The sequence below is a fragment of the Caretta caretta genome, chromosome 2 (assembly GCF_965140235.1).
Source record: "Caretta caretta isolate rCarCar2 chromosome 2, rCarCar1.hap1, whole genome shotgun sequence".
In the NCBI taxonomy this organism is placed as follows: domain Eukaryota; kingdom Metazoa; phylum Chordata; order Testudines; family Cheloniidae; genus Caretta; species Caretta caretta.
This window is the reverse complement of record NC_134207.1, coordinates 122,501,836-122,526,429: the sequence shown is the minus strand read 5'-3', so window position 1 is coordinate 122,526,429 and position 24,594 is coordinate 122,501,836. Positions and strand designations below refer to the sequence as shown.

Below are 24,594 nucleotides of genomic sequence, written 5' to 3'. Positions count from 1 at the left end.
AAAAATTAAATGCTAAAACCTCATTTTATCAAGTCCATGTGCTAGAGACTCTCAGGTGCACCCAAGGAAGGGTAAACCACAAAGGAGCCTGTTCTATGCCAGCCCTCGCACACTTTAGAATCTTTGGACTACTCTACAGTATTCTGAATGGTAACAGTTCGCAAGAGGCATCTGCCAGCTATGGACTGCAAGAGCTTTATATATGCTGGCTATGCCATTGACACACCCCTTATACCAGATGCTGCTGCAGGGAAAGAGACATAGGAGCCAGCTATGCCAACTCTGCTGGCTGCTTTCCAGCCCTTTTGTGCCACCAGAATAGTGCAAGAGATTGGATTGTAGCATGTGTTTTACTTCTTTTTTTGATAAAGAGAATTAAATACATTCTACACAATGGCCACCTGTTATTTTCACACCTAGGGCTTGCATGCAATAGCATATAATGTTACTAGCCCTCAAGAATAGCATAGTATTATTTTGGGACAACACTAAAGATAACTTGAGTCTTGACTAATGGCACTGGCGGCAAAAAAAAAGTAGTGGGGGAAGTCTACTGCCATTTCTTTCTGAGCAGGAAGCTGGAAAAGCAAGATCTTCTTATGGGTATGAAGGCAAAATTAAGCATTATGGCATTATTTAATATTTGATTAACAAATAATGGTTCATCTCCAAGATAGGTCATCGAGCCCAAGGTATGTTGTTATAAAACAAACACCGGACTGGCTGGTGAATTGATCCCAGGGGAGTTACTCAGAAAGGAACCTCAGGTCTATTCTCGACAGTGATAGCTGGTGTTTATTTATTGCATTCCAGCTATTAGAGGCTGCAAACCAAAGAGCCTGCCTCCCCTTGTCAGTTTTATCTCTAGGACACTTATTAAAATTAATAGACTGGTTTGAGCAAAGGATAAACATATAGTCTGTATAAGGAAATATAGATAAAATAAAATAAAGAACAAATTTTCTCCAGCCAAACCACGAACCCATCCCATGGCTCCTGAAAAGGATAGATTTCTCTTAGTGGAAGCAATCATCCTTGGAAGATTAGAAAAAGGTAAAAGGGGAGGACTTGACAGGTTCTCCCGTTGTTTGCAAGCGCATAATGAAAAGCAGAGTGAAGAGCAGTCATGAGCTTCTGACTCACAACAATAAAGCACCAAAGATTTCATCTGCTGATTATTCACTGAGGATGAAACATGGCTTTAACAGCTGGAATCTTTAAACTAAATAAGAGACATAGTGGAACCACAAAAATTCTAAAACAACTAAGAAACCTCCCAACTTTCATGCAAATGGTCACTGTTGAATGCACCTGTCTGATAGCTGCTGTAAGTGACTCACTGAACATGAAAAAACAACGAGGAGTCCTTGTGGCACCTTAGTTAGTCTCTAAGGTGCCACAAGGACTCCTCATTGTTTTTGCTGATACAGACTAACACGGTGAAACCTGTCACTGAACATGCACGCTTAGGCCAAAATTTTAGAACCTCCAATGTTGCCTGCCACTTCTTCATAGCAATGCTATGTTCCACAGCTAAACAATTCAGGATGCTTTTAGTGCTCCCTGTTTAACTGTAGCTACCAATAGTCTTAGAATCCTAGGGTGAAATCCTGAACCCACTGAAATCAATAGGAGTTTTGCCACTAACTTCAACGGGTCCAGGATTTGATACCCTAGTCTAAAATAGAATGGTAGAATCCTCTACTGAAGCTGCTCTGAAGCCAATGATGAATTACTACAGCATTCTGATGGAATTCCAGGGTGCGTCATTTATTTACATTCTGCCTGCCATGTGAAGTTTCAAATGAACACAATAATTTTCATGTCCTGTCCTAAACTGCTGTTCAGTGATGCTGTGTACTGCTGAAGGATTACCACCTTCCATTCTAGAAGCAAATGAATTTAAGAGATGAGCAAATTAGTTCTCTCCTATAAAATGTAAAATAATATTACTATTTGACACTACAGAGAAGTATATTTGGGACAATAAAGAAATGGGACAGGTCGAACAATAGTTTGAAAATGATGGACACACTAGTGCTGATTCTCAGTTACTCTAAGGACCCTTTACACCATTCAGGGAAGAGATCAGATCCATAGCTAGTATAAAATCTCACAGCTCCTGACAATATATACCAATTGAAGATCTGCCCCGGTAGTATACAGGGGCCATAAAGTTGGAGTAAATGACTTTTATACTTTACTGGCTTCCTATTCATTTCCAAGTGCAATTCAGGTTTTTGATTTTGATCTATGAAGTGTTATATGGCTTGAGTCCTGGTTATCTCAAAGACTGCCTATGGACTACAAATATACCACTGCAACAGAGATCAGCTGAGGCAACTGAGCCAACAGTGGTGGGCAACCTGCGGCCTATCAGGGTAATCAGATTGCAGGCTGCGAGACATTTTGCTGACATTGACGGTCCGCAGGCACGGCCCCCCCCGCAGCTCCCAATGGGCGCAGTTTGCCGTTCCCAGCCAATGGCAGCTGTAGGAAGCAGCAGGCCATAGGGACATGCTGGCTGCCGCTTCCCACAGCTCCCATTGGCCAGGAACAGAGAACCACGGCCACTGGAAGCTGCGGGGGGGGCAATGCCTGCAGACAGACAATGTCAGAAAAATGTTTCACAGCCCACAATCAGATTACCCTGATGGGCCGCAGGTTGCCCACCACTGCAATAATCCCTACACTGAATGTCAGAGGTGAACAGTTCCCAGGTGATTTCAGTGGATAGTTCTTGACCGTGTCTGACCTAACTTACATTTGCAGATTCTTGAGGACACAGTCCACTGCTTATTTTTATTCAGAATTTGGCAGTAGAGTGCCTTGGGGTGTTTTTAATTTTGTTTTTAAATGTCATTAATTGAATTTAATTCTGTATATCCAACCTGAGATGTTTTTCTAACTGGGTACATTTTATTTTAAAAAAATAAATAAATCAAGAATAAAATGACTTGTAGAAGTTGTTTTTTAAGGAAATAATCCTTTAGTTTTTTTTAAAATAAGATATAACGCACTCTCCCACATTCTGCATTGCAGTCTCTAAGTATTCTCATAGGCTTTAAGGACAAAAGGGACCATCATGGTCACCTAGTCTGACCTCCTGCACATCACAGGTCACAGAACCTCACCCACCCGCTCCTGTAATAGACCCCTAACCACTGGCTGAATTACTGAAGTGCACAAATCATGGTTTAAAGACTTCAAATTACAGAGAATCCACCATTTACACTAGTTTAAAGCTGCAGGTGATCCATGTCCCATGCTGCAGAGGAAGGTGAAAAACCCCCAGGGTCTCTGCCAATCTGACCTGGGGGGAAATCCCTTCGCGACCCCAAATATGGTGATCAGTTAGATCCTGAGCACATGGGTAGAACCCATCAGCCAGACCCTTGAAAAGAATTCTCTGTAGTAACTCGGGCACTCCCCATTTAGCGTCCCATCACTGGCCATTGGAGATATCTGCCGCTAGCAGTTGCAGTTCAGCTACATGGCATTGTTGGCAGTCTCATCATACCTTTCACTCCATAAACTTATCAAGCTCAGTCTTGAAACCAGTTAGATTTTTTGCCCCCACTACTCCCCTTGGAAGACTGTTCCATAACTTCTCTCCTTTGATGGTTAGAAACCTTTGCCTAATTTCAAACCTAAAACTTGTTGATGGCCAGTTTATATCCTCTTGTTCTTGTGTCCACATTGGTGCTTAACTTTAATAACGCCTCTCCCTCACTGGTATTTATCCCTCTGATGTATTTATAGAGGGCAATCATACCTCCCAACTGCCTTCTTTTGGTTAGGCTAAACAAGCCACACTCTTTTTGAGTCTCCTGTGAATAAGGTAGGTTTTCCATTCATTAGAACATCCTAGTGGCCCTTCTCTACACCTGTTCCAGTTTGAATTCATCTGTCTTAAACATGGGAAATCAGAATTGCACACAGTATTCCAGATGAGGTGTCACCAGTGCCTTGTATAATGGTACTAACACTTCCCTGTCTCTACTGTAAATACCTTGCCTGCATTAGCCTTTTTCATGGACACATCACACTGGCGCTTAGTCATCCTGTGATCAACCAATACATGCAGGTCTCACTCCTTCTCTGTCACGTCCAACTGATACATCCCCAGGTTATAGCGAAAATTCTTGTTGTTAGTCCCTAAATGCATGACCTTGCACTATTAAATGTCATCCCATTTCTATTACTCCTGTTTACAGGGTGATCCAGATCTTCTTATAAGATATTCCAGTCCTCCTCTGTATAGGCAATATCTCCCAATTTTGTGTAATCTGTAAATTTTATTAGCACACTCCACTTTGTCAGTAATAAAAATGTTAAATAAGATTGGTCCCAAGACCGATCCCTGAGGAACTCCACTAGTAACCTCCCTCCAGACTGACAGTTCAACTTTCAGTATGACCCGTTGTAGTCTCCCCTTTAACCAGTTCCTTATCCACCTTTTAATTCTCATATTAATCCCCATCTTCTCTGATTTAACTAATAATTTCCCATGTGGGAACTGTAACAAATGCCTTACTGAAATGCAAGTAGATTAGATCTACTGCATTTCCTTGGTCTAAAAAGTCAGTTATCTTCTCAAAGAAGGAGATTGGGTTGGTCTGGCACAATCTATCTTTTGTAAAACCATGCTGTGTTTTATCCCAATTACCATTAACTTCTCTGTCCTTAACTACTTTCTCTTTCAAAATTTGTTCCAAGACCTTGCATACTGTTGAGATCAAACTAACAGGCCTGTAGTTTCCCAGATCACTTTGTTCCCTTTCTGAAAAATAGGAACTATATTAGCAATTCTCCAGTCATAGGATACAACCCCCGAGTTTACAGATTTATTAAAAGTCCTTGCTATTGGGCTTGCAATTTCATAAATCAGTTCCTTTAATATTCTTGGATGGAGATTATCCAGCCTCCTCAATTTAGTCCCATTAAGCTGTTTGAGTTTGACTTCTACCTTGGATGGGGTAATTTCTACCTCCATATCCTCATTCGCCACCCTGCCACTACCCCTAAACTCTTCATTAGCCTCATTAAAAACCGAGGCAAAGTATCAGTTTTGGTGCTGGGCTGGGCCTAGACTATTTTTAATCTCCACCCCATCCTTAGTATTTAGCAGTCCCACTTCTTTCCATCTTATTTGTACGGTTATAGGACCTTTTACTATTGGTTTTTATCCCCTTTGCAAGGTCTAACTCTGCTTGGCTTTTGGCAGTTCTCACTTTATCTCTACATTTTCTGACCTCCAAGAGGTAGCTTTCCTTGCTGATTCCTCCTATCTTCCATTCCTTGTAGGCTGTCTGCTTTTTTCTTAATCACCCATTTGGGATGCTTGCTCATCCAGCTTAGTCTGCAGCCCTTCCCTACAAATTTTCCCCCTTGCTTGGGATGCAGGCTTCAGATAGCTTCTGCAACTTTCAAAGTAATTCCAAACCTCCTCCACATTCAGATCCTTGAGTTCTTCAGTCCTGTCCACGTCCCTAATTCCCTTAATTTTTTTAAGTTTGCCCTTTTGTAATCAAGGACAGTAGTTGCAGATCTATTTTTGTTTATCCTTCCACTTAATTTAAACTGAATGACCTCATGATCACTCAAACCAAAGTTGCTCCCTACAACCAGTTCTTTTATAAAAGTCCTCACTACTCACCAATACCAAATCTCTTGCTGGTTCAGCTACTATTTGGTGAAGAAATCTGTCAGCTATCACATGCACGAAAATCTGAGCCCTAATATTAGTAGTAGCATTTTTTCCTCCAATCTATATCTGGGAAGTTAAAGTCTCCCGTAATCACACATTTCCCAGTAGCACTTATTTCATTAAAAACATTAGAGGTCTCTATCCATAGCCAAATCTGATCCAGGGGGTGGGGAGCAGTCTGTAGCACACCCGGAGCACTGGCCTGGGGACCCTCTAGTAGCTTTCTTCCCCAAAGTAATTTTGGCCCAAAACAGACTTGGTCTTATATATTCCAACACTTCTAATTTCTTTACACAGTCTACCTCATCATTAATATACAATGCTACTCTACCACCTTTGGCCTTTATTTCTGTCTTCCCTGAACAGCACGTACTCTTCAAAACCTGTACTCTAGTCATGACTACTATTCCACCATATTTCTGTTATCCCAATCCCTGGTTTCACTTCCTGCACCACTAGTTCTAGTTCCTCCATTTTGTTGCCCAGGCTCCTTGCATTGATCTACAAATCATCTTCATTGTTGCTGCTTGGCTACACCCACATTCCTCGCCCGATTGGGTACAGTCAGTCATTCTACTGCCAGTATCGCCTGACTGGTATCAGCACTATCTTTCCTGGTAATGTCCATTCTCCTACCCACTGCTGTTCCTTTCTCCATTGCTGTATCCTTTCTTACTTGATTTTTCTCCCTCTCAATGTTAAATTCAGGTGTGGAGATCATACGAGCATCTCCCAACCATCTCCTCGAAGTTCCTAATTTAAAACTCCTTTAATGAGTTGTGCCAACTTCCATCCCAGAAGTCTATTTCCCTCCTTACTCAGGAGGAGTCCATCCCAGGAGAACAGTCCTCTGTCCACGAATGCCTCCCAGTGGTCGAACATTCCAAAACCCTCCTTATAGCACCATTGCCTGAACTATCTGTTGATCGTCATAATCTTGTCTCACCTTCATTCTCCTCCTCTAGGGACAGGCAGAATCCCACTGGAGATACCTGAGCCTCCATTTCATTAAGCATCTTCCCCAGCCTGGCATAATCTCCCTTGATATGTTCCACCGAGAATCTAGCTGTATCATCTGTTCCCACATAAAGGACAATCAGTGGATTATTTCCAGCTCCCATTAGGATCCTCTTCAGCCTTAGGTCCACATCCTGTATCTTAGCTCCCGGCAGACAGCACACTCTTCTGTTCTCCAGATCAGCTCCGGTGACAGGCCTGTATCTTTTTCTTAGTAGGGAGCCCCCAGTCACATAAACCTGCCTTTTCCTGGTGATGGTGTGATTCTCCGGCCTTCCGCCTGTTCTTTCTGGCTGCAAGTCCTCTTGTCTTTTATTCTCCCTTGCAATCTTCTGCAAGTCATCCTGTATCCTCTTGGGGCTCTGTACTCTGGGTATCTCCATTGGCTCTTCCCCTCTTCTTACAGGATTAGCCACTTGTCTTTTCTTCCTTACCCTTCCTACTTCATTTTTCCTGCTGTGCCCCTTCTTCATTTTCCAACTCAGCAAACCTGTTCCTGAACTCTGTTTCTCCTTTACTTACTTTCTTTCTTGGAATCGGTTTCACAGGTTCTCCTAAGGAAAATGACAACTTCCTCTAGTATGAAATTGATTTAAAAAAAAATTATTTAACTGCAGTAACACAATACAAGCTTTGCAATGTACAATATATTGCTGTAAAAATTCATTGGACTACAGCCATAGGACCCAATGCTTATGTAATCACACAGGCAAAAGTCCCAAAGGATTAAATAGGAGTTTTGTCTGTCCCTGCTACAGACAGGCCCCAATTCAGCAAGGTACTGAAGCATGTGCCTAATTTTAAGCTCATGAATAGCTCCACTGATTTGGTAATTAGGCATATCTTATTTGAGTGAATAGGTCTTCATATTTTATCTAACTGTACCTGAGATTTACTTATTTAGGAAGCAGGTTTGCATTAGTGGAGGAGTATGTGTGTGCATGCATACAGATGTATTGTGTGTGTACTGCTAAAATAATGTAATTAGTTTTATACATGTGTATAAGGCGAACTAAAAGGAAGGAGAGTTTCCTTTGTTAAATGTTTACCAGGAAAGGCCTACTCATGCACAAGGGAAAGGCCTAAAGCTGCAAACTATAGCACTGAAAATTTTCCATGGTTCCAAATAAAAATCTACAAACAGCGAACCAACCTCCAAATTGACCAAAATAACTTGTTTTTCCATTCATTGGTAATTTCCTCTACCTGCTTTGCTAAACACATTATTAAAACTGAAAGCATTTAAATATAATTTATATTGAAACAGTTAAGCTTTTATTTTTCTGCAGTTCACTGAGCTAAACTTGGCCAATAGTCACTTTCTAATCTGTCTAATTACCTTCTGGTTGCACCTACCAGCCAACTACAGCAATGATGAATGTAAGCACTATAGAATATTGTTTAACTCCAAACTCAAAACTGACATGAAAACCATTCAGTTAATATTAGGTCTTGTAAAATCTTTTCTTTTTAATTAAAAAAAAACAAGTAGACCTAAACTGCTTGGTAGCCTGTGCTTCTCAACATTGTTATGAGGAAGGCATATCAAGTATCCATTTCATGGTTGGGTAAACTGAGACAGAGAGAGAGATTAAATGACTGGCTCAATATCACACACCCAATCAGTAGTAGAACCAAGAAATAAACTAAGGAGTTCTGGCTCCCAGCCCCCTTCTGTAATAACTAGGCCACAGTGCTTTAATATCTCTTTGCGGGGAAAGGGGATTGTTTCCCTTAATTACATATGATTTCAGTACATAAAATCATACATATTAACAGAGTGAAACCCACTCATACATAGTGGTGATGAGGTATCTTTTCTTATTAACAAAGCATGGTAACCATCTCTTCACTCATTTTATTTCTAGCATAGAATGATAGCATTCTTTTAACGTATGACTATTCCTATTAAATTAATTAAACTAAATCATAAATACATGTGTGAGTACAACGGTGAATTCAATAGTGTAGATGCTCTTACAAAAGAAAATGCCTTTAAAATTACTATTTTAATAAAATTATCTTCTAATGCCAGTAAAAATCTCATCAATATCTAATTCAATAGCCCACAAATACAACACTCCTGAAAAGAAGCCACAGACTCATTCCCACTTCTCAACATAGTTTTAATAGAAGAGTTGCTATAGCAAGGCCACATACTTAGAGATTTCATTACTTTTACAAAAAATACATTATTCTATATTTGAGTAAACTGTGAAGTAATCGTAGGCATTCCCACACCATACCAGTGGTCTATCTAGTCCAGCATCTTGTCTCTGACAGGTTTCAGAGTGGTAGCCATATTAGTCTATATCAGCAAAAAGAACAAGGAGTACTTGTTGAAGAATTGCAACTTTTAGGTCTGTAATTGAGTGACTAGGGAGGTTGAAGTGTTCACCGACTGGTTTTTGAATGTTATAATTCTTGACGTCTGATTTGTGTCCATTTATTCTTTGCGTAGAGACTGTCCGGTTTGGCCAATGTACACGGCAGAGGGGCATTGCTGGCATATGATGGCATATATCACATTGGTAGATGTGCAGGGGAATGAGCCTCTGATGGTTCCAGTTGGAGAACACTTCAACCTCCCTGGTCACTCAATTACAGACCTAAAAGTCGCAATTCTTCAACAAAAAAACTTCAAAAACAGACTCCAACAAGAAACTGCAGAACTGGAATTAATTTGCAAACTGGACACCATTAAATTAGGCTTGAATAAAGACTGGGAGTGGATGAGTCATTACACAAAGTAAAACTATTTCCCCATGCTAATTTTTCCCCTACTGTTACTCACACCTTCTTGTCAACTGTTTGAAATGGGCCATCCTGATTATCACTCCAAAAGTTTTTTTTTCTCCTGCTGATAATAGCCCACCTTAATTGATTAGTCTTGTTAGAGTCGGTATGGCAACACCCATTTTTTCATGTTCTGTGTATATATATCTTCCTATTGTATTTTCCACTGCATGCATCCGATGAAGTGGGTTTTAGCCCACGAAAACTTATGCCCAAATAAATTTGTTAGTTTCTAAGGTGCCACAAGTACTCCTCGTTCTTTTTGTCTCTGACAGTGACTAGTACCAGTTACTTCAGAGGAATGTACAAAAAACCACATAATGAATAATGATGGACTAAACTACCAATAGAAGAAGTTTTTTCCAAACTTTTCATCAGTTATTGTGTGATTTATCCCGATTCATATGGGTTCATATCCCTTATAAGCATATCCTGTCTAATGTAAATGTCGATGTTCTCATTATCCATATAAATCTTTACTGAATCCAACTAAGCTCTTAAACACAGGGATATCTTGTGTAATGGATCCATACATTTTAAAGCCAGAAGGGACCATTGTGATCTTCTAGTCTGACCTTCTGCATAAACACAGGTCATAAGACTTTCTGGAATTAATTCCTGCTTCAAGTCCAATAGCTGTGGTTGAATTAGAGCATATCTTTTAGAAAAACATCCAATCCTGATTTAGAAATTTCAAGTGATGGAAATTTCCCTGGTTAGTTGTTGCAATGATTAATTACCTATACTGTTAAAAATGCATCCCTTATTTCTAGTAAATTTGTCTAGCTTCAACTTCCAGCTATTGGGTCTTGTTATGCCTCTGCCGGGTAGATTGAAGAAACCCTCTATTATCAAATTTCTGTTTCCCATGTAGGTACTTACAGGCGGTGATCAAGTCACCCCTTAACCATCTCTCAGTTAAGGTAAATAAATTGAGCTCCTTGGGTATCTCTTTATAAGGCATGTTTTCTAATCCAAGCACCAGTGGTTAATTATGTGTTGTATAAAAAGTATTTGGTTAAAGTAAATGGTTAAATTTTACTGTATCGGAAACAGGTAAAATTTAACAATTGCCTAAATAAGGTCTACTCATGCTCCCACTGAAGTCAATGGAAAACTCTCAGTGACTTCATTTGAAGCAGGATTGGGCCCTAAATGAACAGGTGCATTAAGCAATGTATTTTTTCTTCTTCTTCAAATCATATTTGTTTGATACTTACTAATCTGTAAAATACAGGCAATTGTAGGGAGCTTCCCAGTCAGTGTGAATGAGCAAGATTTTTCTGCATATAATTCAAGATGCAAAATAACAGCATTGGTAAAAACCAGCTACAACTTGGACATAGCATACTGCAGAACCCCCAACAGGAAAAGAAGAAGGAATGCTAGATTCCTGGGTGCACTTGGAAAAGTTATCAAGCTTCATGCTCTTTTACAAGCCAAATAAAAATCTGATCATTTATGAAACCAAAAGCCAGAGCAGAATAAAAATTCTCCAAACTGGTCATCAGTGTGTGTGTGTGTGTGTGTGTGTGTGTGCGTGCGTGCGTGCCAAGAAGGTCTGGATGTTACCCTGCTGTGGAACAGATTTATAGCACCACACACCTTCATTTATCCTATTAGTGTGCATGGAATGAGAAACACCATCCCAGTACTGCCATCAAAAATAATTGTATTTTGTTGTCACTGAGTAACAACTGCCTTTTCAGTTACGATATTTATTACTATTTGATAAGGGACTAGCACCCACTTCAGAGAGAAAATGAATGGTTTATTTATTAAACCATTAATAAATTAATAACCAAATAAATTATAATAACATTAATAAATTAATTAATAAATTAATAACCAAATTAATGGTTTTCCAGTGATGGAAAATAATAGAGAAAAGATTAAGAGCCTGATCCAGGGCCCACTGCTGTCAACTGGAGTTTTTCCATTTACCTCAATGGGCACTGAGTCAGGCCATAAGTGCCAAGTGAATTAGTAAAAGCTAATTTTCTGGCTGTCTTTGTTTGTTATTGCATAATGAATAAACCAAAAGTCAGATTGGTGTAAAACTGGTGACCAACATAACGTAACAAATGCAGTTACTCTTAATTTATACCATTGTGAACGGAAAATAGGACCCCAGAGTTTAGCACTCCATGGACCTGGTCCAATGACCACTGAAGTCAGTGGAAATGTTCCCATCAACTTCCAAGAACATTAGATCACGTTCCATGAGAATGCCATACAATTAGATTCTCTAGCTAAACCTTTGAATTTCAAAATACACTACATATCTGAAAAAATCTTCCAAAACATTTAATATTAAGACAGTTCTGTTTTCTATCTGCAGTGTCCTTTTGTTGTTTCTTTGTTTACAGTTGCTAAACTACAGCTACAAAATGATTCACATATTTAGGAATGGTTCTGTGGATGTACTGAGAGGTAAAAACCTCTAAATATGCTCCACTCACACACACTGTTTCTGAAGGGGTCATCATAGAGCTGTCAAGCCGTATGAACTTAGATGGGAAAGACTAAAGGGGGGGGGGGGGGAGACAGGAAGGTTATGGCTGTGGCTTTTCTGGGGCTCCTGCTACTTTGTGACTGTTGACATTTAAGAGACTGGAACTGCATCTGTTTAAGAAACAATTACTAGAAAGTGTAACTATAAATCACTACAGAAATCTGGAGACTCTGATGAGTAAGTAGTCAATCAGAAATAAAGAAGAGAAAATACAATCTACTAAAAGCAGAACAAAATCATCCAATCAAAATACAAAGCTATCACTAATAATAAATTGCTCCAACACTTGACAAAATGGATACTTTTATCAATATGCAGCTTTACATTTTCCCTGTAAACTGAATTACTAAAATGGATGAAAATAGAAAATAAAAAAATCCACTTTGCTAAAGATGTGTTATTTAATCAGATTTCTCACACTGTTTTTGATTATTGTTTTTTTATTGCTACAGCCATTGACTAAGTTTAGGCAGCTATGCCTTATCTGCACAAAGCACAGGCAAAAGATTAATGTACTAGTAGTACATTAGTAGGAGTAGTAGCAACAGTTCATTACTGTAACATCTAGAGGTCCAACGATTGGGCCCCACAAAACTCAGCATTTTACCTACACAATGGTGAAAGACAGTCCTGAAAATCTTATAGCCTAAACCAGCATTTCTCAAGTGTGGCCACTATGGGGCTTTTCTTGTGACCACAGCCTCCTGGGCAGTGACTGCAGGATGAGGGGGAGCGCGCAAAGCAGTGCCTCTTCCCCAGGGCCACCAGAAGGGATTGGGCCCTCTGGAGCCACAAACGCCGGAGGAGCAGGAAGCCAGTGAGTTCCCCACCTTCCTGGGCATGGTGAGGCCCGATCGGGCTTCAGCCCTGGGGTGGCGGGCTCCAGTTGTGGGACTTTGGGCTCCAGCCCTGGATCCCAGCCACACAGGGGTGGGTGCTGGCTCTCGGCTCACCCCCATTGTTCTTGATCCTCTGTAGCCTCCTCTGGACCCTGGGATCACCTCTCCACACATTGTCCCCGGCCCCCATTGTCTCGCTACCCACCTGCCCATCCAGGGCTTAAATTTGTCCCCTAGCTTTCCAGGGCTGAGTAAGTCTGCTGTGAAAATTCATATTTGTATAGTAGTTAATATCACTTTTCACAGCCTCCCAGCTAGCTAGTAAATCTGCTATGAAAAGTGATATTAGCAAACATAAAATATGACTTTTCGCAGCAGCAGACTTATTAGCTAGCATGCCTTTTTTTAAAAAAGGCAACCAAAAACAAAAGACCAGAATGTGCAAAGCACCTTATTTGTGTATCTATTCAGGTCCAGTAAAGAATAGAGAACTGTACATTATAATTTATTTATGTAGGTTTTTTTTTCCAGACTCACTAATAAAAATAATGATTTGGACATGTCTATGTGCATATTTACTTATTTTCCCTAACGTTAATTAAGTATTTTAAGAAAAATTTTAAGAAAAAAACAGAGTTGGTGGCCGCACTCTGAGGCCACCAAAAAATTTATTGTGAGAACCCCTGGTCTAAACAGACAAGTCAAACTAAAGGAGGGAGAGAAAACAGAGGCAATGGAGAGGAACTGATTTGACCAAGGTCACACAGCAGGTTAATGAATAGAAACCAGGTCTCCTAACTTCCAGCCCAGTGCCACATTCACTAGGCATTGCTCACACACTCACACACACACCCCTTTGCACTTTCCTCATCCGAGCCATTCCCTCTTTTGCACCATAGGATCCCAAGATTTGCTATAATTTATACCAGCATCAAGCAACCACAAGAGGCCAAAACCAACACAGAGGGTTAAAGCATTAATCCAGGCATGGCTCCCCCTTTTCTCTGATTGTATCCCTTTTTCCCAGTTATCCCAGCCCTGCACCACCAAAATGATCCACTTTATGTTGAGGTAGTTCTTCTTGGAGAGTTTAAAATCCCCTTTCGGGTCAGATTCCACCACTGATGCAGCGCAAACAGGCTGTGCCACACTGGAAAATCTGGGCCCTGACGTTTGGCTGCTGGGAAAATGCTCCTGCTCGACACAATTTCACACATCACTGAATGGGTCCTGTGACTCTTCCGCTGAATCAGTGCATTTACACTGCAGTAGGTTGGCAAAGCAATTTGATTGGATCTACCATGCATTTGTGGATTAGCAAATTGTAGTGTCAGTCCACATACTAAAAACCCACCAATCTTAAACTAGATATTTTTAGCTCACCACTGAAAACACAGCATCTCCCAGGACACATGTATTAGTGTATTAATTAACACAGAATTTTCTGTATTAGCAAACACAGAAAAAATAGTTCTCAATATTGTAACTAAGAATAAACCCATCCTATAAACCAGCTGTTTGAACATCACATTACTTTGCCATATGAAAGCAATTAGCTACAATTGGCAGTATAGCCATTTCCTAGAACAGTAGTACTCAACCTTTAAAAAGACATGGTCAAGTTAAAAACCGACCACTTATTTCAGAAAATATTTTACCTAACATTGTTATAAGTATAGCTATAATTACTATACATGAAAGAGATTAGAGAAAATTCTGTATTTCCTCTGTTTTTTCACTTTGTTTACTTTTTGCATTTGACAACAGCTTGCATATAGTCAGTTTCACTGTTTCTCTTAGAATTAATTTCTTCTGTTACACAGGCGTTAACAAGATTAGTTGCTTCTTCAGCAAGAGCATTGAGAAAAATATTATGATAAATAAGAAAATTTCATTGTAAAACCACAAGACCTGGCAACGGACTCAGAAGGTTTTGTACCTGAAACTACTATTAATTCATTTTTTTAAGCAGATCAGATTTCAAACTGACAGTGTCCCTTTAACAGTCAAATAGTGACTTAGTCATTAAATGGAGTCAACATGAGGCTCAGAAGAACTCATATATTAATATTTCAAAAAAAAGAATATCATAAATTGAGCAACAGCTAATGCACTCATCAAAACAAAAAAGGGACAGATTTTGATGCCCTTACCACATAAGACCTTATGTTGCAAATTGTCTCACTGAAACCAACGGGACTTCTAAAGGACAACTCAACAAAGTAAGAATATCAAAATCTGACCCTAAATAAATTACTTTCAGGTACAGCATTTTTTGTTTTAAGTAAATCATCAAAGTAACATTTTCCCCACTTACCTGAACTAACCATTAGCACAAATAAGGATTAATCTCTCTCTCCTGCCCCCAGCACTCTATAATATATGTATGTGAGAGTGCCTCTCTCATTCCATGACCCTCTGTTCTTTGTTTTTAATTCCTTCTTTCCAAAAAAACCTCAAACCCAAGAAGAGAGTCACCTGCTGGGCTATAAAAAAGCTCAGGGTTGAGCACTGCTGATCTGTAATTTAGTCTTTGGGCTCCATACTAGCCTACTAGGAATTCATTATTCCAAAACAAATATGGTTATTTCCCAAAGGTACATCACATTTAATATTCCCTAAATCAGATTCATAAGTAACAAGCTGTGCTCATCAATATTCCACAGTGAGAATAGCAGATATTAAAAATAAAATAAAATAAAATAAAGCCATATATTGGGCAATCAGAAAATATATATTATACTTAATACCATGAAATTCTAGAGATGACCTGGTTCTCTTATTTCTTTTGTAATATGATTAAGATGTTTTTATCAAGTCACTGTACAATACTGTAGCATCCTGACCAGTGTTCAAATCTATTAGTCATATTTCTGTGCCACCAGAATAGCAAGGTAAAAATACAGCCTAATGTAGGCAGTTTGGTTGACTTGTGTTTTTAAGTCTTGAGTATCAAAGCCATTAAACAACCTAAACATTAAGACATCTAACAATCATTAAAATTTGTAGTCCACAAGTTATATCCCTTCCTGACTCCTATGTTTGTCTGGGTTTCTCTCTTTGTTTTCCTTATGAAATAATACATGTAGGTCCTTTTGAAGATATTTCCTGGTGTATAATAGCTGTTTGTTTGTTTGTTTTTAAAGACATTTGCAGCCAAAAACTTTCAGACCTGGTTACCAGAGGTACACTCACAAAATGGAGTAAATGGAAGCTGAGCAACTTGTTTGCTGCATAACTTGTGACTGATCATTTGACCCTTACAGTTTGTGACAGTCTTCATAAACAATACATTGTAGTATCACATCCTACCACAAACGATCATAATACTACATATTGGACCATGACACTGTAAAGCAGAAGGCTGTAAAAATATGCATTTCATATAGTTGTACCAGGTACCCATGTAGTATAGAGATGTGATATACAGTTATGCTTAGACCACATAAAGTGTTAATATGTCTGCATGTGAGTAATTAGTTATAAAGAGACATTCATTATACTGTAATAAGGGTATATGTTGGGTATGTTGTAAATGCCAGGTTGAATAGAGTGCTTCCAGCACCTGGCAAGTGTCATCACACTATAAATTATGCCATGAAGCATGTTTTTCCTTTTACACATTTTGAAAAACAAATTCTATGAGAAGTGCCACCTTGGATTTCCTCCATCTGAAATGAGGATCCCAACAGCTGCATTTGAGCCTAGAAATTTCTACCTATGTTGTTAATAATCATAGGACTTAACTGGTGCAACCTATTTTACAGAGATACAAATGAAAGTCTATGGTGTGGTGATAACTTGCATATCTTTTTACATATGTATACTAACCAATATATACACAATAAATGGTGTCACATGCATTGAAAAAAATCAGTAGTCACTACATGAAACTTCAATAAACATCACAGTATCATTAAGAATCATCTTTCCTTTTAAAGGCTGTTACCATTAGAGTACTAGATTATTGTATTTCTAAATGTCGAGAAATCACATTAGTATGTTTGCGTCATCTGGACAAGATTTTTCATTCCAGTTTTCATTTGTATTCATTATGTATATTTTTTAAATAGAAGATAATATGCACACAGTATAGCATTAGGGCTTGATCCAAAGCCCACTGAAGTCAATGGAAGTCATTCCCTTAATGTTTGGCCTAATTTTTAAGATCTAAAAAACTCTAAACATTCTGCTCTCCTATGCACAGCAGAAACAGCTGTCCCAAGGAATGCTAAAGACTCATTTAGAGAAATGTCATCTTCAAAGGCTATCTTTCAGGTCCCCATTGCAACTTTTTATACCATATTTATAACGTCCAAAACAAGCTATAGCATACTTCAGAATATAACACTACCTAATGAAAACGATGGATGCTGAAAACTAAGTACAGTAACAGTTTATTAAACTCATTTTTAAAAACATGTATAAACAAAATGCATTAAAAATTGTGTTATATAATAGATTTTGCTCTATAAATGTACCTCATATAGGGTGACCAGATGTCCCGATTTTATAGGGACAGTCTCGATATTTGGGGCTTTTTCTTATATAGGTGCCTATTACCCCCCAGTCCCTGTCCTGATTTTTCACACTTGCTGTCTCGTCACCCTAACCTCATAGCAGAAAGAACTAGGACCTATAGCTCCCCAGAACTATTATACTTTCTCCCTTACAATGACTTATGGCAGCCTCCTGACTCATATGTTAAGTTTTCTGTTGCAATGTGTCTCTTGCTCAATTACACTCCTCCGATTCAGAAATATATTACAGGCAAATCATACAAGATTGGTTTTATCCACATTGCAGGAATGAATTGAGATCAGGTGCATGGGAACACAATTTTAATACAGAAAATAAAGAGAAAACAACTTTCAATTGATAAAACTATTATTTGAGAGAGAAAGAGATGACGTTTGATTGTAAGGATGAAAATAGTAGATTTTCCTTGCCTATGGCTGAATTTATCCCCATCTAAGATCACCTCAGCCAGAGATTTTTTTATCCTTGGGACTCATAAAATACTTCTTGCCTTTGCAATACACCAGGCTACAACAAATATCATGTACTCTCCAGAAAACTGTCACAGAAAGTTCCTCCCCAGGTCTCCTAGAAGGGCTTTATTCCTTCTATCCCTAAAAATGATTCAAGACAAGCACTAGAAAGAGAATTTTAAAATTATTACTTTTAGTGTATGCAGTAAAATCTCATTCTAAATCTTTGGTGTTATAAACATGAGATGATACTCCGAATGGAGCAGTGTCAAAACTATTATCCTTAATATAGGGTTCTCCTGCTTATAGCATTTCTGACTAGAATGTTGTTCCTAACAAGAGCATATACACAAGACACACATTTTTCTTTCCCCTACTACCTGCAACCTCATTAAAGCATTAGGCAGCACATGTCATGCATGTCTATAGCATCATTCCTGGACATAATGTCATTACTTTCCTTTCCCACCCTGCTCTGTGACCCCATTCTACCATAAAGACACATGTATGTATGATTTCAATGGTTAAAATACATTGAAACAGAAGGGAGAACTCTCACTGCACCAGCCAACAAGAAAGTGTGTGTGTGCGTGTGTGCGCCGCTTCCCCATCCTCTGCTAAAAGCTTGGGTAACTGAGAACACTCCCACACCCAAACTTTAACTCCTGCATGACATGACATTTCAGAAGGCCCATACCAACAACAGACATGTTGATAAACACTACAGTAACACAAACCAAACTACTGCCGTACTTTCATTGGGATAAAGTATACTATGATTTTCATATGCTGTTCTATATAGGTTCCTATACTGCTTGCATCACTATAGTATGTGATTCCGTTGATGCAGATTTTACTGTAATTTAAAGAGAAAGAAATACTGGACACATACCCAGCCTCCGTTGTCCTGGATCCAGTTGTGTAGGTGTCTATTCAGGTACTCAGTCATCCACACAGCAATGCTGTCCACAAGGGGCGACATCTCCCGATTGACGCTCTCCACGCACATCACGCCACCGAATTCAAAGAAGGCCACGATCCTTCCCCAGTTTACCCCATCTCGGAACAGCTCCTCCACCACTGCCACAAAGCGTCCCCTCGCTGTGAATGGGGTCAAGTGCAGCTGGCCAGACATCTGGGCAAAATCTCTGTGGTAGCGGCGGGAAAATTCATCTCCAGCTTGGCACAGAGTTAAGTGAACAGCCTGCGGTGCTGGGCGCAGCCCATCACCAAGGGGCACGTTACTAGCAGCAGCCGAGCCAGGGGGCTCAGGAGGCAGAGACACCAGCCCAGCATGGTCAGATGAGGTCCCAGCAGCAGTAGGAGGAGAGAGATTTGGAGAAACTGGTCCTCTGTTTTCATTGGCAGCCCAATCATATCCCCTCTGTGACAGTTTGTAATGGATGTACTTCAGCACTATCTCCCGGTTATCATAGCCTCTTCTCCCAGGATGAGCCATAATTTCCAACAGGGAGCAGCAAGGAGGAGGGAGAGAGGAAGAAGAGGAGCAGGATGAACCCAAAAAAGTAAAGCAGCCAATAATAATAATAATACCACCAAAAAATTATAATCCAGTTATTGTATTGGATGTGGTTTCATTCATGATGGTATGAGGAGCTCTCAGGTCTCAGAGGTACTTTCGTCTTCTCGGTTTGAGATGCACAGTATAAATAGATTTAAAATGCTGTAAGTATTTTATTTCCAGAAGCACATTATTTATTATATATTTATTTTAGAAACATTTTCTTCTTGATGCTGAAACATATATTTTTTAAAAATCTCATACTTAGTCAAAACCAAGTGCATATTTCCCCTAGGTGCTGAACTAACACATGTGAATGAAGGAGCTGAAGAACATACACTGTAAAAACTGCAATTCAAAATGATTTGCTCAACAGCCTTGGATGAACGTTAATCCAATGCACTTTAAACTAAAAATCTCAAAACTCTTTCTTTTTTGTTTTTTAATTACACAAAGTAAATTTCCTGTGTAAAGTACTTACTTGGACTATAAATACGTTCCTCTGTCAAGTTTCCTTTTTAAAAAAAACAAGTCTTCAGACACGTTAAGTTCTGGTTGCTTTGATGCTTCACAAGATCAAATCACCAACGGGACAGAAAAGGGACCAAAAAATAAAAAAACAAACAAACCCCAAAACCTATGGATTTTAAAATTTATTTCCCCGACTTCCGTTAATCAGACATCTCCAAAGACATGTCAGAGATCAGAATATCCCGCCTCAGAGCCCAGGAAGGAGAACAACCCAAAACAGAAGCAAAATTATGAAGAGCAGATGAAACACACCTTTGGCTCCAAGCTCTTGCAGAAGTGCTGTGCTTTCCCCTCCAGTGCAACGTACAGACACATGCAATTAAATACATGTAGTTTCATTCAGACACTGATCTCTAGGCAGAGCCCAACGCTCTCCCCCCTTCCCTCACACACCCACACCCACCAAAAGGGAGCATCAAAATTTTGACTTTTGCCTAAACTCCGGGGAGCAAATGCATTTCCAAAGCAGCTTTGTTTGTATAAAAAGCAAGAAACACCCCCCCGCCCCCAGAGTGCAGGGAAGAGGATGGGGGCGTGTGTGGAATATTATTCATACAAATTAGGACCGCTGCTAGGAAGCTGTTCCCCCACGACCCGCCCGCCCCCCCCCCAGTGCAGACAGCCCTGCAAGCCCCCCAGGCAGAGCAGCCCCCTGGTCTTTCTGCAGTGGTGCTGCTGAAGCGCCAGTCCGCTCCGTGTAGCTGTGGCGGCCGGGGAAGCAGAGTCAATAGCGCGGGTGCAAGAGCAGGAGGGAGGGGGCGGAGGAGGAGCGGAGCCAGTGGCGGGGAGGAGGGTGGCCGGGAGAGGCCCGCACAAGAGGGGCGGGTTCCCTAGAGCTCCACCTCGCTGTTCATTCAAGAAACCGGGGAGAGGAAGGAGAACCCGCTCGCCACCGGAGCCACCGATGTAGCCTTGGCAGGGCGGGCCAGCTGCCCCGTGCGTGGCCGGGGGCCGCCCGCCCGCCAGGCAGACGCTGGCGAGGAGGCGGCTCGGCTGGGAAGGGGCTGGGGGGAGAAACGCCCCGGGTGGCTCCTTGCGGCGGGGCCCTCCTGGCCCTGGGGCAGATTCATGCCTGGGGTAACGTCGGGGCAGACCGATGCTCCGCGCCCTCCCCGGGCCTGCTCCCGCACCGCGGCCCCTGCAGCCGGGCGGCTCCCCCGCTGTGAGTGCAAAGTCCGGCCCGCGGGCCGCTCGCGCCTTCCCAGCTTCTCCTCCCCTGAGGCCGGCCGAGGCGGGGACGGAGGGAAGACGCAGGCCAGCTGCTTGCGCGCAGGCAGCTGCGGCTTTCCCCGCGCCCGCAGGCGGGAGGGCGGGAGGGGAGGGGAGGAAGCGGCCGCTGGAGCAGATGGGCCCCGCTGTCCCGCCTGGCTCCTGGGGGGCTTTGGTAGGGGCTGCTTCCTGCGCAGCCCGGGGCGCCGCGCTGAGCTCCGCCGTGAAGACAAAGGCGGCCGACTTGCTTTGAGAGAGGTTTAAATAAAATAGGTACAAAAATAATAATCATCCGAACCAGTTCCAAAGTTGTGGTGCCGGTAGAGCTGAGAAGAGGCCAGTTTGTTATTTAACAGCCCCAACCCTACCCCAAATCCCAGGCTAGCCCTGTGATTAGTTCTGGGGTAGACGCTTCTAGTGCTTCATTTGTAATGAAAGAGAGAGGTGCTGGGGCTCAAGCAATTTTTTTATTTTCATAACTGACACAGACAGCAAGCCCAGAGGTGCAGGGCGATGAACTCCCAGGCGTAGAGGCTCAGCCCTGGCACAAATTAAGCACTGGACATTTCTTCCCTCACTGATTTTTGCGCTTTCCACTTGCACTAGGATTGTAGGGGAAATGCATTTCTGAAACCCTCCTTTGGAGGGAAAAGCCCTGCCAGGTGGCGTAGGGAATCCTGTGTTCATTTTTGCTCATGGTGCCCACTCATCAGGATTAACGTCAGCAGAGTGGCAAAGACTCAAGGCGCCACTAACAAACCGGGAGAGATAGCAACATGGGAAACATTTTATTGCAAAAACACTTTGTCACATAAAGAAGACCTTTCAGATTATTGAAATGTTCATTGTATTTGCATGCGATGAAGTGAGCTGTAGCTCACGAAAGCTTATGCTCAGATAAATGTGTTAGTCTCTAAGGTGCCACAAGTACTCCTTTTCTTTTTGCAAATACAGACTAACACGGCTGCTACTCTGAAACTGTTCATTGTATTGATGGTACTTATGACCTTTTTGACCTCCCTTTTCACTGGCCTGTATGATTTTCCTTTATTGCTCCTTTGGAAATATTTTGGGGGTTATCACATCTAATTTTAGGCCCCTGATATGCAAATCCTTAGTCCTGGATGTTGTGCTTACTACTCTGATAGTCTGGTTTAATGCACCTACCATCACAGTTAGCATCATGCCCTATAGTGAAATGTCAGCTAAAGCCCGTAGATCCTGATCCTGCAGAGATTTACACACATGCTTAATTTTGTGCATGTGAATAGCTCCACTGAGGTCTGTGGGACTACTCACATATATAAAGTTTAATACATCCATAAACCATTGCACGTGGGGCCTTAGTTTGTACACAACCTAGATTCTTAGATTGAGGGGCAAGGGATATACAATTTTTTGAGAGTAAATTAATCTAGAGATTGATCCAACACACACTAAAGGCTACAGGAATCCTGCTGGAAAATGGGGTAAGATGCACCAGTGAAAAATCAACACTACTATTTTTCCTTGTCTACACCAGTGCAGCTACACTGATGGCTGGACACCGATGGTTGAAATTAGGATAAATTCCCAGTGTTGACAAGGCCCAAGTTAAATCAGGGTTGAAGGTACTCAGCATCTCTCAGTATCAAGCTGTTAGCATCAAAGGACAGAAACAGATTGCTAGAATTTATAAAATGTCACTTTAAAGGATTTTCCTGTGTCTGAATGCAAAATCTTTGTAAATCCTGAAGAATTAAATGCAAGGTGTTAACTGGAACATTTGATGCATCTGAAGAAGTGGTTTTTTACCCATGAAAGCTTATGCCCAAATAAATCTGTTAGTCTTTAAGATGCCACCGGACTCCTTGTTTTTGTGGATACAGACTAACACGGCTACCCCCTGAAACTGGAACATTATCCACTGTGAATCTAGAGGGGAAAATATTTTAAACTTAAGATGAGAATTTGAGAGTATTCTCATGGATGGGGAGTAGAAAGTTCATTAATGCTTTAGTCACTATGAGGAACTGAAATGCAAGGCTGCTCATAAATGTTTACCTAAATTCCAGGGCAAAAACAAAGCCAGAGTACACATAATTCTTTTAAAATTAGGGGAGGATTTTTATGACTTTTGCCTTCTATTAGTTTCTGAATCAATACACTATGATTCTTTAAAACTCACCTGTAAATTCCATTGTTTTGTATTCAAAGCATGCTTCTCTTACATACTCACAATATCACACGATTGAGAAGAGAAATATTTCACTCCCCTAAGTGTAGGAACTGCCAGTGTCAGAGCAGATAATTTCTTTCATTGTGCACACCTGTGTGTTAGTAATGTGCACTGATTTAGCTTATTTTTTGCAATAGATTGTGCATGGATAATTATGTTATAATGCACTGAGGAGCTTCTGTAGAAAGTTACAGAACAGCATCATGCAGCTGGATTCAGTTCTGTCAGTTGATAAAGTAAAAGAAACTAGATAATCTTTCAGAGAGACAAAGTGGATGAGGTAATATCTTTTATTGGACCAACTCTCTATTGATGAGAGAGACAAGCTTTTGAGTTTGCACAGAGCTTGTCTTCAGGACTGAGAAACATACTCAGAGTGTCACAGCTAAATACAAGGTGGAACAGATTGTTTAGCATAGGTAGTTAACACATATTTCAAGGGACCATTCAAGGTGAAATGGCTGGTTAATACCCTTCCAGTCCTGGGAATGAAAAGGAGAGGGGAAGGCAGCTGGTGGGGGATGATGCGGGGGGGGAGGGTGAGAGGGAGGTTGTTAATGGGTTATAGCTTGTTGTAATAAGCCATAAATCCAGTGTCTCTGTTCTGTCCATGATTTTTAGTGTTTACCAGTGTTATGAATTTAAGCTCCCAGGCTTGTCTTTTGAAAGTGTTGTCCAGTTTTCCTTTGAGGATGAGGACTGATGGGTCAAATATAGAGCGATCGCTTTGAGAAAAATGTTCACTCACATTGTTCTACTCATCCACTTTAAAAAGAAAAGGAGTACTTGTGGCACCTTAGAGACTAACCAATTTATTTGAGCATAAGCTTTCGTGAGCCACTGCTCGCTCCATCGGATGCATACTGTGGAAACTGCAGAAGACATTATATACACAGAGACCATGAAACAATACCTCCTCCCACCCCACTCTCCTGCTGGTAATAGTTTATCTAAAGTGATCACTCTCCTTACAATGTGTATGATAATCAAGTTGGGCCATTTCCAGCACAAATCCAGGTTTTCTCACCCTCCGCCCCCACACACACAAACTCACTCTCCTGCTGGTAATAGCCCATCCAAAGTGACCACTCTCTTTACAATGTGTATGATAATCAAGGTGGGCCATTTCCAGCACAAATCCAGGTTAGTCTCTAAGGTGCCACAAGTATTCCTTTTTGTTTTGTGAATACAGACTAACACGGCTGTTACTCTGTAATCCGCTTTAAATTCACTTATGAAAAAAAGT

At 40.8% G+C, this 24,594-nt stretch overlaps 1 protein-coding gene across 3 annotated transcripts in view; it reads right to left on the bottom strand.

Annotated features, from left to right (window-relative positions):
- The window catches only part of BCL2 (BCL2 apoptosis regulator), a 130,983-nt gene extending 110,472 nt beyond the window's left edge, over nucleotides 1-20,511 (bottom strand). The window contains exons 1-2 of one of the 3 annotated variants that reach the window (XM_048839726.2): nucleotides 19,872-20,511; nucleotides 18,761-19,511 (exon numbers count right to left, since the gene is read on the bottom strand). In XM_048839726.2, coding sequence (XP_048695683.1) covers nucleotides 18,761-19,327 — 567 coding nt within the window. In that variant the 5' untranslated portion in view covers nucleotides 19,328-19,511; nucleotides 19,872-20,511. The remainder of the gene's footprint in view (nucleotides 1-18,760; nucleotides 19,512-19,871) is intronic. The other 2 variants (XM_048839727.2, XM_048839725.2) reach the window with 2 other exon arrangements.
- Nucleotides 20,512-24,594: the final 4,083 nt, after the last annotated feature.